This window comes from Bactrocera neohumeralis, chromosome 5, assembly GCF_024586455.1.
Source record: "Bactrocera neohumeralis isolate Rockhampton chromosome 5, APGP_CSIRO_Bneo_wtdbg2-racon-allhic-juicebox.fasta_v2, whole genome shotgun sequence".
NCBI classification, from domain to species: Eukaryota; Metazoa; Arthropoda; class Insecta; order Diptera; family Tephritidae; genus Bactrocera; species Bactrocera neohumeralis.
In genome coordinates this window covers 66,264,367-66,278,682 of record NC_065922.1, presented here as the reverse complement: position 1 = coordinate 66,278,682, position 14,316 = coordinate 66,264,367, and the positions used below count along the sequence as shown (strand labels likewise).

Below are 14,316 nucleotides of genomic sequence, written 5' to 3'. Positions count from 1 at the left end.
CTAAATCACCTCATTAGCAGCTGATTGAAGAGTTTTTTTTTTAATTATTCTATCAACTAGTCAAATACAATCACTTAAGAAATCGCTACTGATTGCATAATCTAATTAATACGATTCTAATTAAAAACGCCACAAGCTTGCAACTAAATGCAAATGCCAATTTATGTAAGCGGTCAAGTATTTGCTAAGCAAACCGCTTTAGTCTAATACAACCAGTTTGTTAACGACCAACTTTGCAAGACATCTGCAACGAGCCGGTGATGTAATGCAACAACACGCCAGCCAAAAACAACTCACGACAAGTGAAATCGAAACGGCAACTATTTATCACTCAAAAATAAATAAATAAAAATTAAAATTAATAGTTATGCTAGTTATTCTAGAAGTGTTGCCTTTACGTAATATTACCGTTAGTAGTTTTGCAAAAAAAGCAGGAAAGAATAATAATTTAATCAACACTAAGCTTAGTGGTCAGCCTTGACTTAAGGCTGGTGGATGAATTTCGTGTAAATTTGGAGCAATTTCGCAAACGGTAAGACTTGTTTATGCGAGAATATGTTAATGACATGTAAAAAATATTATAAAAGTTAAAAAAAAAAAAAATAAAATAAATAAAAAAATTAAGCAATTTAGTTATTCAAAATTTGTAACAGTTTTCATATTTTTTGGCAATAAATCATGCATTTTTAGTCGCAAGTCAAAAATTAAAATTCATAATCCGTTAATTCTGACGGCATGTGCCCATACTTTTATACTTTTTATTAACAGTTTAACCACAAAAAAAATTTTTGAGCATTCTACGTAGGTTGCCTTTTATATTTCGGGTATTGCAATCTGGCAACCCACAACTTTGTCGTAAAGTTTGGCATTTTTGATGTTATGCATACTCAGAACGTTTTGACATACCACCGCTATTTGTCTTGCTTACAGTAACTTGAAATATTCCACTCGCCCATAAAAGAGAATTAAAAGGCGAACATTTTCGAGCGATTATTTTTTACAACTTTCGCCGTGGATTAACAAAGCAACAGTGCAACGATGAATTAAATGCAGTTTTTGGCGCTGCAGCTCCATCAAGCATAAGTGTTTATCGATGGTATGGTGAATTCAAACAAGAACGTAGTTCACTCCAAAAGGAATTTCGTGAAGGTTATCCGAAATCAGAAAATAAAAAATAAATTGTTAGAGCTGATGAAAGTTTACGCTTTGGTTCCACAGTGCTCGAGATCACTTTGCTAATTATCGAATAGCACGAAAGGTTTCTACCGAATTTACTTCGAATTTTCAGAATATATTTCAAAAATATTATATTTCTTTAAGAGAATGCAAAAAAATACTATTTTTTTTAATTCTAACTACCCTAATCGCTTAACGAAATATTATATACACGTAGCTACTAAAATAATAATTACAAAATTAAATTTTCATAAAAAATATGTAGTTAGACAACACTGTTTAAACAGATATTTTTTCTTCCTCTCTCTCTCATCATCAATTTTCAAAGTAGAAATCATCGAAGCGGACAACTCTGCGGGAAAAGTGCTTGCTATCTCTTTCTTTACCCTCTGTTGATTCTCTCTTAAATAGCATGTACTTTTAATTTTAGTTCGTGTTTCTTGCGAGTGAAATATATTTCAGTTTATACTGAAAGAAAGCGAGGGAGTGCAGAAATAGCAAAAATAAAAATTCTTTGCCCCTATAAAAATTCTGACCGACTATAAAGAGTTATATATCCAGTTTGCGTGTTCAAATTTCAGGTAATCATTTGCATGTCAACTATACTCCCTTTAATTTTTTTCCTCTATCACAATCAGCTGTTTTTTCCAACAATCTCTTTACTTTGCTTTATAATCTCTTATTCTTTTTTGATAAAAATATATGACAGGCAATTTGACAGTTGCTCAAACTCTCTCAAAAATTACTGCCTCGCGTGATTTCAAGCGTATGAGTGACAAATTTCTCTAAAATATGCGTAAAGCTACTCTTAAAAAGTAGTAAAACTACCATCATTAATCTGATTTCAAACAGTTTTCAAATACCTCTTGTCCTTAGAGCTTATAGCGGTGTCCTTCCTGTCTTATGTGCTATTTGTTTCCTGGCAACACCCAGAATTTCCAAAAATTTATTTATACCTAGAATAAAAAGAATTTAGCTTATAGCAATTATAAAACCATTCTGTCCATCGGATCGTTCATTCTACAGGTCTATATGTACATAACACTCACTCATTTTGCTATGTATGTTTCAAATCTTTTGTAGAAACCCAGTATCTGCAGAACTCATAATCCATTGTCAATCAAAAGTCATCAGGGAGTAGAGGTTATGGTTGGCTGGTTGAGTCTCTCATCTGTTCATATGAAAAAAATGTGTTAGCGCATAAAGTGTGTGCAGCTTAAAGCATTTCAAAGACTGTTTTGGAAACTGGCTATATTCCGATAAGATAGTTCGAACTGTCAATATCGGCACCACCGCTCTGTGATTATTCTTATATGACTGTTTAAGAGATTGCTCCAGCTTCCAATACAGTTTTCTGAATTTATTAGACACGATATTCATACCAGAACAATCTATTGCAACGAGTTTATTATGTTTATAACTAGAAATTGAGGAAATAGCTTATTTTAGTACCGGCTTCTCTGAGTATTGTAGCAATAGCACCGAAATAACTGCGAAACTGGGCTACAAGTACATTTTTTATATCGTTTTAGGATCTACGTCAGCAATTTTGACTAACACAAAAAAGTTCGTCGTGTAACAGAAGTGAGCCGCATAATAAGCACTAACAAACAACCAGCAGGCAATTTGAAATTCTACAAAGCACTCTGCAACGTAGTATGTTGCATGCATTGAAAGCAGCCGGAGTAAAGAAAGAAATCACCCTTAAAATGTACACTCAACTGGCCAATAAAGGACCACGTCCATTAGTGCTATGCGGTCCATCTGGCTCCGGCAAAAGTACTTTGCTTAAGCGACTCTTCGAGGAGTATCCGAAAACCTTTGGTTTCAGCGTTTCACATACGACACGCACACCACGTGCCGGTGAGCAACACGGCAAAGATTATTATTTTACTGAAAAGCAAGAGATGCGCGAGAAGATAGCGAATGATGAGTTCATAGAAACCGCTACTTTTAGTGGTAATATGTACGGCACAAGCAAGGCCGCGGTGCGTGAGATCCAGAGTAGCGGCAAAGTGTGTGTCTTGGATATCGAGCCGCAGGGTGTGGAGCAAATTAAGAAAACCGATTTGAATCCCATACTGGTGTTTAATAATCCACCAACCATCAAAGACTTGGAGTTGCGCTTGCGCAAACGCCAAAGCGAAACCGAGGAAACGCTGCAGAAGCGGCTTGCCGCTGCCGAGACAGAGATAGCTTATGGTTTGAAACCTGGAAACTTCCACAAGATCATACATAATGTCGAAATTGATGTGGCTTATGCAGAGTTCAGGGAATTTATTTTGAGCGAGCTGAAGCAGCAAGAAGCCCAAGGCGTCCAAATATGTTGGGAGTGAACGCTGAAAAGCATCTAAATTTTCACTAAATAAATAAAATTGTTACTTGAATTATTGGAAGAAAAAACTATTTGAAACAAAAACATACCTCTCAATGTTGTAGAAGTTCGTTAATAAATGCTTATAAATATAGAGAAGTTTTTCATTTTTCTGCGCATAGGTTTCAAAAAATATTTTGGTTGGTGGCAGGAAAAGTTGTAGAGATTGATTTAGAATTTGAAATGCTGCCACATCGGCTTCTACGGTACAGCTTTTCCAGCTGATGTCTGCTAAAATTCACAACCTTACTGCTAGGATTCCGTTAAGTAGTTACAACGCACTCAGAGGTAATAGAACACACGAGAATAGTGGAGGAGTGGACCTCACATGCGCCTAAGAGAGGCTGGTTGACGGGACGCTTCTGTGCGACTTCAAGATACTTTTGGAATATAGTAGCACGCATGAGATCTTCTAAACTACTTGTCCTTGGCAAATTTCAATCGTAGGGATTCTTACTGGAGATTGTCCGCTAGGCATGCATGTGGTAAAGCTAAAAATCTTGACGGAGTTGACAAGTTGTCAATGCTGTGTGGAGGAAGCTGAGGGGTTGGTGGCGATAGGTTCTCCACCACTGATCAACCTTTGCAAGACTGAGCTTCAAACAACTCAGCAAGCTTACTTTCGGCGAACGAGGAGACATATACCAAACTGATATTAGCCACATCAACGAATTTGAGAGCGCCTCAATGCGCTTTGTCGATTTGTAAGGATTTTATGATATTTTAGTTTACGCAACTGACTGGCGTTCTAAGCTGTTTAAGTGAGATATCTTTTAAGTTCAACCAGTTGAAATTCAAACGACACTATTTAGGAAGTCGATATAGCTTCAACAAATCAAATCATCGCTCACACGAAGCGGTAATTAAAAGCCCCTTTTTTAAGCTACAAATGTGTATATTTTTTTCAAAAATCATATTTAACATACACTTAATTGCGTTGGCTTGGTTTATCCACGACGGACTCGTCTAATGACTCGTCTATTGCTTCTATTACTTGTGGATGAACTGCGTCTGTTTCTGCGCTGTAACTGCCGTTCCTTCCTTCGGTAAGCTCGACGTGCTTTTCTGAGACGTTCCTTTGCGAGACGCCTTTCCTTCCTCAGCCTTTTCCGCAGTTTTTTTATTGTTGCTTTATAAGCACTTGTGCTGTTCGAGGAGGAAGTTGATGATGTTGAATTAGTAGTGGTGGTGGCGTCGGTAGAGTTACTGCTGGTAGAATTAGCAGCAAGAACATGTTGCAACAACACACATGCGACCAGCGCTAAGAACAACTTCGTGGGCCAATTCATTTCTTAAACTGCGACTTCAACTGTGACTTTTTCACATATTTCACCGCTTTATATAGTGAATGCTTTGCGGAAAAGAAATTATTTTATAAAAGGTCAGTTTATTTTAACATCACTGTTAAGCAAATAATTTTTGCTAGCGTCAATTCGCAGTCTTCAGTTAGCAAATGATCCAACATATGGTCCATTGTTCTCTTATTATACGTTCAAGGTAAAGAAATAAAATAATAGCATAATATCAACTAAAACATAATTATTAATATTGTATCAACTTTCGGCGCCGTTAATAACATAAGTACATACTTATTATTTACTTTCTATATTTAACTCATTAATGGCTTCTCTCACTCTTAACATATAGTGACAGGTTTTGTTATAATCAAAACGAACTACTAAACTTCTCTAGTAACTGTAAACTAGTCCAGTCAATTAAGCTTAAATTAGGTAAGAATCTTGGAATTCGATATACTCTACCACATGTAGGTTTTGAGACAACTTTAGTGTGTCAATATATAAGTATTTACGGACATATAAATGGGTATATCGAATTCCGAGGTGAACTTACTATAATGACTGGACTAAACAGGGAAACGTGATAAACGAAGCCAGCCACGACCGAAAATTCCATAGTATTCCGTTACTTCCATTCACGACAGCACTTAGCAAAGATTTTTTTTTTGACACTTCAAACGCGCTCGTAAAAAAGTTTCTGTACGAAACTGTCGGAATCACTACTTGTGACCGACCGATTAAACAGCAACGGCAACGGCCATTGTCGGCCAGGAAATTGGCAATCAGCATCGGTCATTTTGGACCGATTCTTTATACTTTTTTGGATAGCATTGCTTGTTTTCGTTTTTTTATTTTTTTTTTATTTGTTTTTATTTTTTTTTTTATTTTTCTAAAAATTAAGAGGGTTGTCCCATGTGATGGGCTCGCACCTTCGTATTAAACTATCAAATAAATTTTTTGTTATTATTATTAAAATATATAAAATATTATTTTAAAATTTATAGTTACTCCTTATTAATGGATGTATAATAAATGCATACATATGTATTTAGTCTGCAGAAGCCTTACTCTAATCTAGCTCGAGTGGAGTACCCCAAGGCGCTGTATTAGGCCCACCATTATGGAAACTCATGTATGACAGGGTGCTAAACGGGGTGGAAGAACGATTAGAGCTTACCACAGGAGATTGGGAGGTTACTTCACAGCATTACTTCGCAGTTAAAGTATCTGATGTCATAAAGGACTCTAAATTAAAATTTAAGAACACCTAGCGTTTACTTTCGGTAAAGAAAACAAAATTTATAATGCTCTATCAAGAATGATGGCCAATAGAGGCTGTGCGTGACATCCAGGGAGATGAACTCGAGCGATTATACCAGCTATCAGCGCCTAAAATAGTATCGGCAAAGACAGAGAAGAGAATCAAGAGTATCAGCGGTGGCAAACCTCATCCAAAGGGCGCTGGACGCACAGACTTATTCCGCACTCCGGCCTACGTTGCTTGCCCCTACTATAAAAAAAAGAAGCTACTAATATGAGAACAAGTAGGAATTGCAATTTCGGCTGAAATATATATTTTATATTAAATAAGAAAAATACGACGTAGCAAAGTATTGTAAGCATTTTTAATAAATACATATTTCTCTGCCATATTTATAAGTAAGCGAATCTTGTCTTGTCTCTTGTGATGTTATTTGTTTACGCTATTACAGACACAGTATAATAGCAGAACAATGGACCACATGTTGGCTCATTTGCTAACTTAAAACGGCGAATTGACGTTAGCAAAAATTATTTGCTTAACATTGATGTTAAAATAAACTAATCTTTTATAAAATAACTTCTTTTTCGCAAAGCATTCACTATATAAAGCGGTGAAATATGTGAAAAAGTCACAGTTGAAGTCACAGTTTAAGAAATGAATTGGCCCACGAAGTTGTTCTTAGCGCTGGTCGCATGTGTGTTGTTGCAACATGTTCTTGCTGCTAATTCTACCAGCAGTAACTCTACCGACGCCACCACCACTACTAATTCAACATCATCAACTTCCTCCTCGAACAGCACAAGTGCTTATAAAGCAACAATAAAAAAACTGCGGAAACGGCTGAGGAAGGAAAGGCGTCTCGCAAAGGAACGTCTCAGAAAAGCACGTCGAGCTTACCGAAGGAAGGAACGGCAGTTACAGCGCAGGAACAGACGCAGGTCATCAACAAGTAATAGAAGCAATAGACGAGTCAATAGACGAGCCAATAGAAATAGACGAGTCCGTCGTGGATAAACCAAACCAACGCAATTAAGTGTATGTTAAATGTACTAGTTACTACTATAAATACTTGTACATCTAAAAATAATATTTGGGTGGTTTTTTATGAAATCGGCATTGGCATTAGCCAAAAATTTGTCAACGATCGGACTCTAATCGCTACTTCTATCCTCCTTGATAACTTTCGAAATATTTTCATGCATTGTAGTGATAAGTAAGACGAAGAGCTAAGTCATATATTTATTTTATAAGGTGGTATATAGTTGGTATAGAAGATATCAAGTTGTGAGGAATTCGAAACGTAGCTCGATCGGGGATGATTGTCGTGCGCAAAATGGTATCTTTTATGGAGCTCTGTAAATATTTGATTTTAATATTAACAACACAGACATGAAATAAATTATTGTAATGGAACTAAATCGGTCTAGTGGCTAAGATAATAAATATGATTGTCTGACTTGACTTATGCCATGCTGCGTTATGTTATGCTACGTTGTGTAGCTTCATTTATAGATCTTTTTTTTTCAAAATTATTTTATTTATTGGATCTGCTTTTTCTTAAAGCCTAACAATAAGTTATAAAATCTTAAATCTATTCAAAAACTAGACAGGCTTAAGCAAGTGATGGAGCTGTTTTGGTGATACGTTGCTCTTTAATAGGCAGGCATGTCTCTTCTTTTAAGGCGTGTTTGATCGCAGGAATGTACCAAAGCATTAGGCAAAGGGTCTCGGTGTTTAGATATATATTTAATTCTGCTGTGTTCTACTTCTTTCTTTACCATAGGGATACCAAGGTCTTTATGGATATTTTAGTTACGCATGTACCATGGTAAACACGTGATTGTTCTAAGCATTTTTGATTGAAACCTTTGTAATATATCAATATTAGTTGCACAGGTCGTACCCCACAGTTGAATGCCATACATCCAAATCGGCTTTATAACCGCAATATATAAAAGCACTTTGTTGTCTAGGCTAAGTTTGGAGTTTTTATTTAAAAGCCAATTTAAATTTGCAGCTCTAATCTTCATACAAGTTATTTTACTAGAGATGTGTTTTCTCCACGTGAGCCTTCTATTTAGGAGAATACCAAGATATGTTACTTCATTTGGGGTACTAAAATATTGTTTATTTTTATTGCCGGGCACATCTTTGGCCTTAGCGAAAATGTAATATGCTTACACTTCTGTTCATTCACCTTTATACGCCAGCTCGCTAGCCATTCTTCGACAGAACTTAAATGCTTCGCTAATATTCTTTATGTTAAATTGTGACATTTGTTACGGTACACTATAGCTGTGTCGTCCGCAAAAGTTGATTAACTTCATTATTAGCTGTTGGAAGATCTGCTGTATGTAGATCCTGAACAGGATATATTAAGTATGCCATGACGCTTGTAACACCTACAAGGAAACGTCGGAGATACATATTATAAAATGTATATATAAATGATCAGCTTGACGAGCTGAGTCGACTTAACCATGTCCATCCGTATATACGCGAACTTGCTTCTCAGCTTTTAAGAAATCGATTAGAAATTTTTCACGCGATCTTTTCTCCCAAGCAAGCTGCTCATTTCTCGGAACCATCGATATCTGACTATTATAGTCTGACTATTACAGCATAGCATATAGTTTACTAACCAAACGATAAAAACAAAGTTCCTTTTAGCTTGTTCTTTATACGCTCGTCTAACACAACTAAAATTCAAATATTTTCATGAGAGCCATCATCCATCAATCATCAGAAGGATTATTAAACACCTACTTTTGTATTTTTCTAAGTTCAAGGAAATCTTTCCGCACCCAAAATAAGCTTCAATACTGACGTGCGTGAAGCTTTGCTCTACTCACTGAACTTGAAATATTTCGTCAAGTTTTTGTTAAGAAAACATACACAACAACAACTGTTTAGACAAGTGTAACTCAAGCACTGTGGGTATATACAATAAATAAACAGTTATAAAGCAAATTGGAGTTACTTACACACCTTCATGCTTACATAGCCAACACTTTAGATCAAGATATAAACAAATTACGCATCTAAAGCTACAATCCAGCTGCAGTTATCTACTTGGCAAGCAGAACCTTTGATAAAAATAGCTGATAAAAAGCTGCTAAAGCTGTGTGTGAGCACACATACAAGCACAATGATAAATATATATATATATATATACTAAAATATATATTTTTGTGTAAAGATGCTGAAATATTTTATACTTAGTACAGCTAACTGGCACAGTTGTCTGTGTAACTGGTTTTTAGATTACCATGAGAACGTCTCGAGGGGCTTACGAAGACAGTCTGTATTCTGTGCGCGAACGGTTTACGATTTAATTAAGAAACAGTTAACTTTTCATTTTTTACGCGTTTTTGAACTGGAAGATCTCTATAAGATAATTGCTGTGTTAATTTAGATGAAAATATGTGGCGGAAGCTGCAGGGCTAGCGAGAAAAATGCGGAAACAGCACATAAAGCGTGAAGCAGCAGTGATTGAGGTATAATTATTGTAATTAAAAATCATAAATACCAAAAAGCAATAAATTACATTTAGTTGGTTCAAGAAGAAACATTTAAGTAATGGTTTTTGAAGCCTGCCAGCAATCGAAGGCCTTTATTCTAGCCGAAAAGTGTAATACTGAATACAAAAATTATATTTAAGTTATTTAAGTGTAAAGCGAGCATTATTTAGACTGCGTTTTTGCTACTCATTATCTGCAAATTCTCCTTTGGTCTCACTCAAACGACGAATCCTCGCTTACAAAAAGGCCGGTTTGAGCAATAAAAGAGTTCGTGTGGGAACGCAATCAGAACTGAGATTGACTGCACTCTTCTATATGAAATAAATTCTTCTAAAAAGCTACCAGAAACGATCTAAAGTATACAGTACTGTATACCCAGACTTTTAGTAGACTTCAAAATACCTATCTAAGCTTAAAGCGACTAAAGCCATTTTTATAATACATAAACTGCTGATATAACTTATTACTATAATTTTTTAAAGGCAGTGGTTATACAAGTATGTACATTACTTAAAAAGCCGAATATCTCGAGAAGTATTAATGATAGCGATTTTGACCTCGAACCTTTTTTATAGCAAATAAAATTTCCTACACATTTGTTATGTACGTTTTTTCTATAGCTCTTGTCATTTATGAGATATATACAAAAAAAATGCGAAATTCTTGGAAAAATCGGGTTTAGAGCCCCGTACTACCTCGCCGGTGTGAGCTACGACTTTGTTGCACTGGGCACTTTTGTAGAGTGAAGAATTCTGAGAAATATGCGTCTAAAGTCAAAGTGATGCCATAAAATACCTCTGATCTGTAGGAATTTAAAGATAAAAACCCACGATTGTAGTGTATTTTCTATGGAAAATTTTTATAGGCCTTGGTCCAGTTCTTAATGTTAATATTAAGGGCTAAAATTTTCAGGGAATTTTTTTTAGGGTATTTCCAAGGAAATTTCGTGTTAATATTAAGGGCTAAAATTTTCAGGGAATTTTTTTTAGGGTATTTCCAAGGAAATCTCGTGACGGGACTGAAAAAAATTAATAGCTCAACTAAAAAAAAAACACCCTAATGTACATATATACTCAACTAACATCACTTTAGTTATATAGCTTATTATATAAATTCTTCTCTTCGCTCGAGATAGCCTCAATCAAGTCGAGGTTAGGTATTCAAAAAAGTCAAAATATTAATTAAATTGATTCCTGTATTTGTGGGTTGTACATAAGTTGACGTCTTTCTGTGCCGATATTTTATCTACGGCTTGGGTCTACACCTTAATCCAAGCTTTCCAAATTATAAGCATATAAAGTAGAATTAAACTTGGAAACATGATTCTTAGATGTATTTATTTATATATTTCATATTATTTTTATATATTTTATAATATTTTCGAAATCACTAACTCTAGTCTCGGCTATCGTGTACGCTTTACAAAAAAAACTTTCGACTTTAAAATAATTTTTTTCTCAGACTAAATGGCGCTTTATACGTTTGTTTGAAAGCGTATGCATGCTGATCAACTTTTCTTATAAAGAAGCGCTCAGTCTTTTAAGAATCGGCGCATTACATAGGAAATCAAATAATTTTCTTTTAGCCAGCTATAGAACTTCAGCATACACTCTGAGCCGTAAATTCAATCTTAAGCAAAATTTCTAATATACAAAAATTTATTTCAGTGTTCGAAACAAGTTTTGTCTAAAAGTATTTTGGCTTACATTGCCATCCAGCAAGAGCTTTTTTGATCATGGAAAGAAAAAACTTCATACAGTAGCTCATTGCTGCAGGTAAACGTAGAAAGAGGAAACTAACGCTGCTAGGTACTGCAAGCTTTTGAGCAAGTGAAGAAAGTTTTTGCTTCAACAGCCATTGTATCCATCTATATAAGTATATACATATATATATAAAAAAATGTATATAGAAATGATCTGCATGATAAGCCGAGTTGATTTAGACATGCTCTTCTCTCTGCCTGCATATATACGAACTAGTCCTCCAGTTCACGAGATAAAGATCATTGCAAACATCTTCTCCTTCCCAAGAAGCTGCTTATTTGTCGAAATCATCGATATCAGATCACAATAGCATATATGTACATAGCTGCCATACAAACTGAACGATCGGAAGCAAGTGTTTGTATGGAAAACGTTTCCATTAGAAGAGATGTCTTCACGAAATTTGGCATGAGTTATTGCCTAAGAAAATGATGTAATCTCCATTCAGATCGAGTAGCTGTAGATTATGTATTTAGGAAGTATATTATAACTTGAAGCCGAAGTTAACGTTTCTTCTGCTTGTTCTCTCTCATTTTAATTTTTTGGGTTTGCCGTTAAATAATCGTTACGAATAGAATACATGAGCCTAATTCCATGGCTTTTGAGCATAAATCCATCAAAGCCAGTGCTACTAATGAGTCATTTGCCGTACTAACTGCAGTAATTTGCATAACCTTTAATTTATAGCAAAACTCAACGCGAAAATATTGCATCTTATCTAACGTTTAGACAACGTTATCAGCAACCGTCAAGGCTATCTGGCGGCTGTGGCTAAAAAACAAAAAGGAACAAAGATCAAAAATGAAAAAACAAAACTAAAGTTAAAATATGAAATAAAAAAAAAAAACAAAGATAATAAAATAATATTTTTGCAAAAATAAATAAAGCCGGAGAAAGCAGATAAGGAGTGCTTATCAAAACAGATTATTTTGCATTTTAGCTGGTTGTATACCGTTACATAGAATAAGTAACATCAACTTAACTGTTAGTAGCTGCTAATAAAGAAAGGTCTTTCACAAAGCGCAATATAAGCACAGATTTGTCTTAGCAACCACGCTAGACTTTAACATGTGAAATAGATATCAATTTTTGAAGACTCTCCAAAATAATATATAATTGCTCTCTGAAGAATTTTTGCTTAAAAACTTTCGTTTTCATACAAAATTTTAGTTTATGGCCGACTTCCTTTCATATATAATAATATAGCTAAACGCACGCTTTGTATATAGACTATATATCACCGAAGTTGAACAACAACAACATCATCTCAAAATCAAGGTTGCCACTTTCACCAGTTGCATGCAATTTTTATTTTATATTTAATATCAATTCGCCATGCAACAGCATTTACACACTTATGACACTCATTTGACCTTTATCACGCCGACACGCCCCTCAACATATGCATACATACGTTCGCGTAACGTAATTATGTTGATTGAAAATTTTCCACAACACAATTTTGCGCATATTTTCCGTGGCCGCAACAAATCACCTTAGCTAAGTGGCAACGTTTAACCCTTCACTGGTCAAAATTTGATGCAGCTTACGCCCATGAAAGTGGCCAAGTACGAGGGCTGTGCAAAAAATACAGGTTTCCATATTTAATACCGTACTTACTGTTGTTTCTTCTTCAAGTCAAACATTGTTAAGACTTTCGTACTTTTTTAAAACTAACACTTGTGTGGCTTAAAACAAATACTTTTAATATAAAAGTTTGAAGGTAGAATCAATAGACATTATGATGCTTTAATGAGATATCATTATGCTCTTTATTCTCTTCTCTCGCGTTCAGATAAACTAACTTGGAAACGAAGGAAAAGTAAATTATGCTCAAAGCTCTAATATTTCTTAATAAAAGCTCGTGTTTTTTCGTTTTTACTTGTCACAACTTTTTCAGATATATTGGTGCAGAAGCCTTGGCTCTGTCTATGACTCCACATGGTGGATTATTTAGATGAAATAAATTAAAAGAAATTTGCTTTGGCCAACACAAAAATTGCTAAGTGAATTTCGATAAAAGAAGTGAGACCTACGGACTCTGAACTAAAGGGTTCTGTATACTTCTTTGTAATATTTATTCAAAAAAGTAACTAGTTTTGCAGTGGTGTATCTGCGGCTACAGTGAATTATATTCTATAGAGTCTTTATGTGGTGGAGGACTCTAGAAAATACCACACTTGCAAAGGAACTCGAGAGCGTTTAACGGGCGGCGCTCATCAGCATGTGTGGTGCACTAAGGTCCACTCCAACCATGGCACTTAATGCCATCTTGCACATAGTGTCCGTAGACAGCGTCGAAGGTGTATGGCTATCATACGTAGAGAACCTGGGTTCCTAAAAGAACAAGTGTCTGAACACTCGAAATTCCTCACACACTTTGATTTCATACCGGATTACTTGGATCATGGGTCGCCAAACCGAACTCTGGCCGCTCCTTCTTGGCCTCCTTCAGAGAAATAACGATACACTCAGAAAGCAGTGCGGCGATACTAGCCTTGAACACTGCGTTCAGGGTTGATCAAGGAGTGCAAAGACCGCCATCAGTATAATGGGAGCGGAGCTAGACCAGCTCTACGCCACCATCGGTACATGCGCTGAGTCCTTTTGGTCCAAGATCGATCGCAAGATATTTAGTGAACTTTTTGTCCTCAGTAAGACTAGCTTTTAACAGGCCATTTCCCTATTGGCGTACAAGTGTCTGAACACTCGAAATTCCTCACATACTTTGATTTCATACCGGATCACTTGGATCATGGGTCGCCAAACCGAACTCTGGCCGCTCCTTCTTGGCCTCCTTCAGAGAAATAACGATACACTCAGAAAGCAGTGCGGCGATATATGAACACTGCGTTCAGGGTTGATCAAGGAGTGCAAAGACCGCCATCAGTATAATGGGAGCGGAGCTTGACCAACTCTA

General features: G+C 35.8%; 2 protein-coding genes across 11 annotated transcripts in view; both read left to right on the top strand.

Annotated features, from left to right (window-relative positions):
* LOC126760481 (guanylate kinase) overlaps positions 1-3,649 on the top strand; it is a 179,536-nt gene extending 175,887 nt beyond the window's left edge. For 9 of the 10 annotated variants that reach the window (XM_050476130.1, XM_050476131.1, XM_050476132.1 and 6 more), the window contains one exon: positions 2,709-3,649. In XM_050476130.1, coding sequence (XP_050332087.1) covers positions 2,835-3,512 — 678 coding nt within the window. In that variant the 5' untranslated portion in view covers positions 2,709-2,834 and the 3' untranslated portion in view covers positions 3,513-3,649. Of the gene's footprint in view, positions 1-1,634; positions 1,758-2,708 lie in introns of those variants that run through there. The other variant, XM_050476140.1, reaches the window with a different exon arrangement.
* Positions 3,650-9,527: 5,878 nt separating this feature from the next.
* Positions 9,528-14,316, top strand: part of LOC126760456 (disheveled-associated activator of morphogenesis 1) — a 64,559-nt gene continuing 59,770 nt past the window's right edge. Inside the window, exon 1 of the mRNA XM_050476099.1 lies at positions 9,528-9,609. Coding sequence (XP_050332056.1) covers positions 9,568-9,609 — 42 coding nt within the window. The 5' untranslated portion in view covers positions 9,528-9,567. The remainder of the gene's footprint in view (positions 9,610-14,316) is intronic.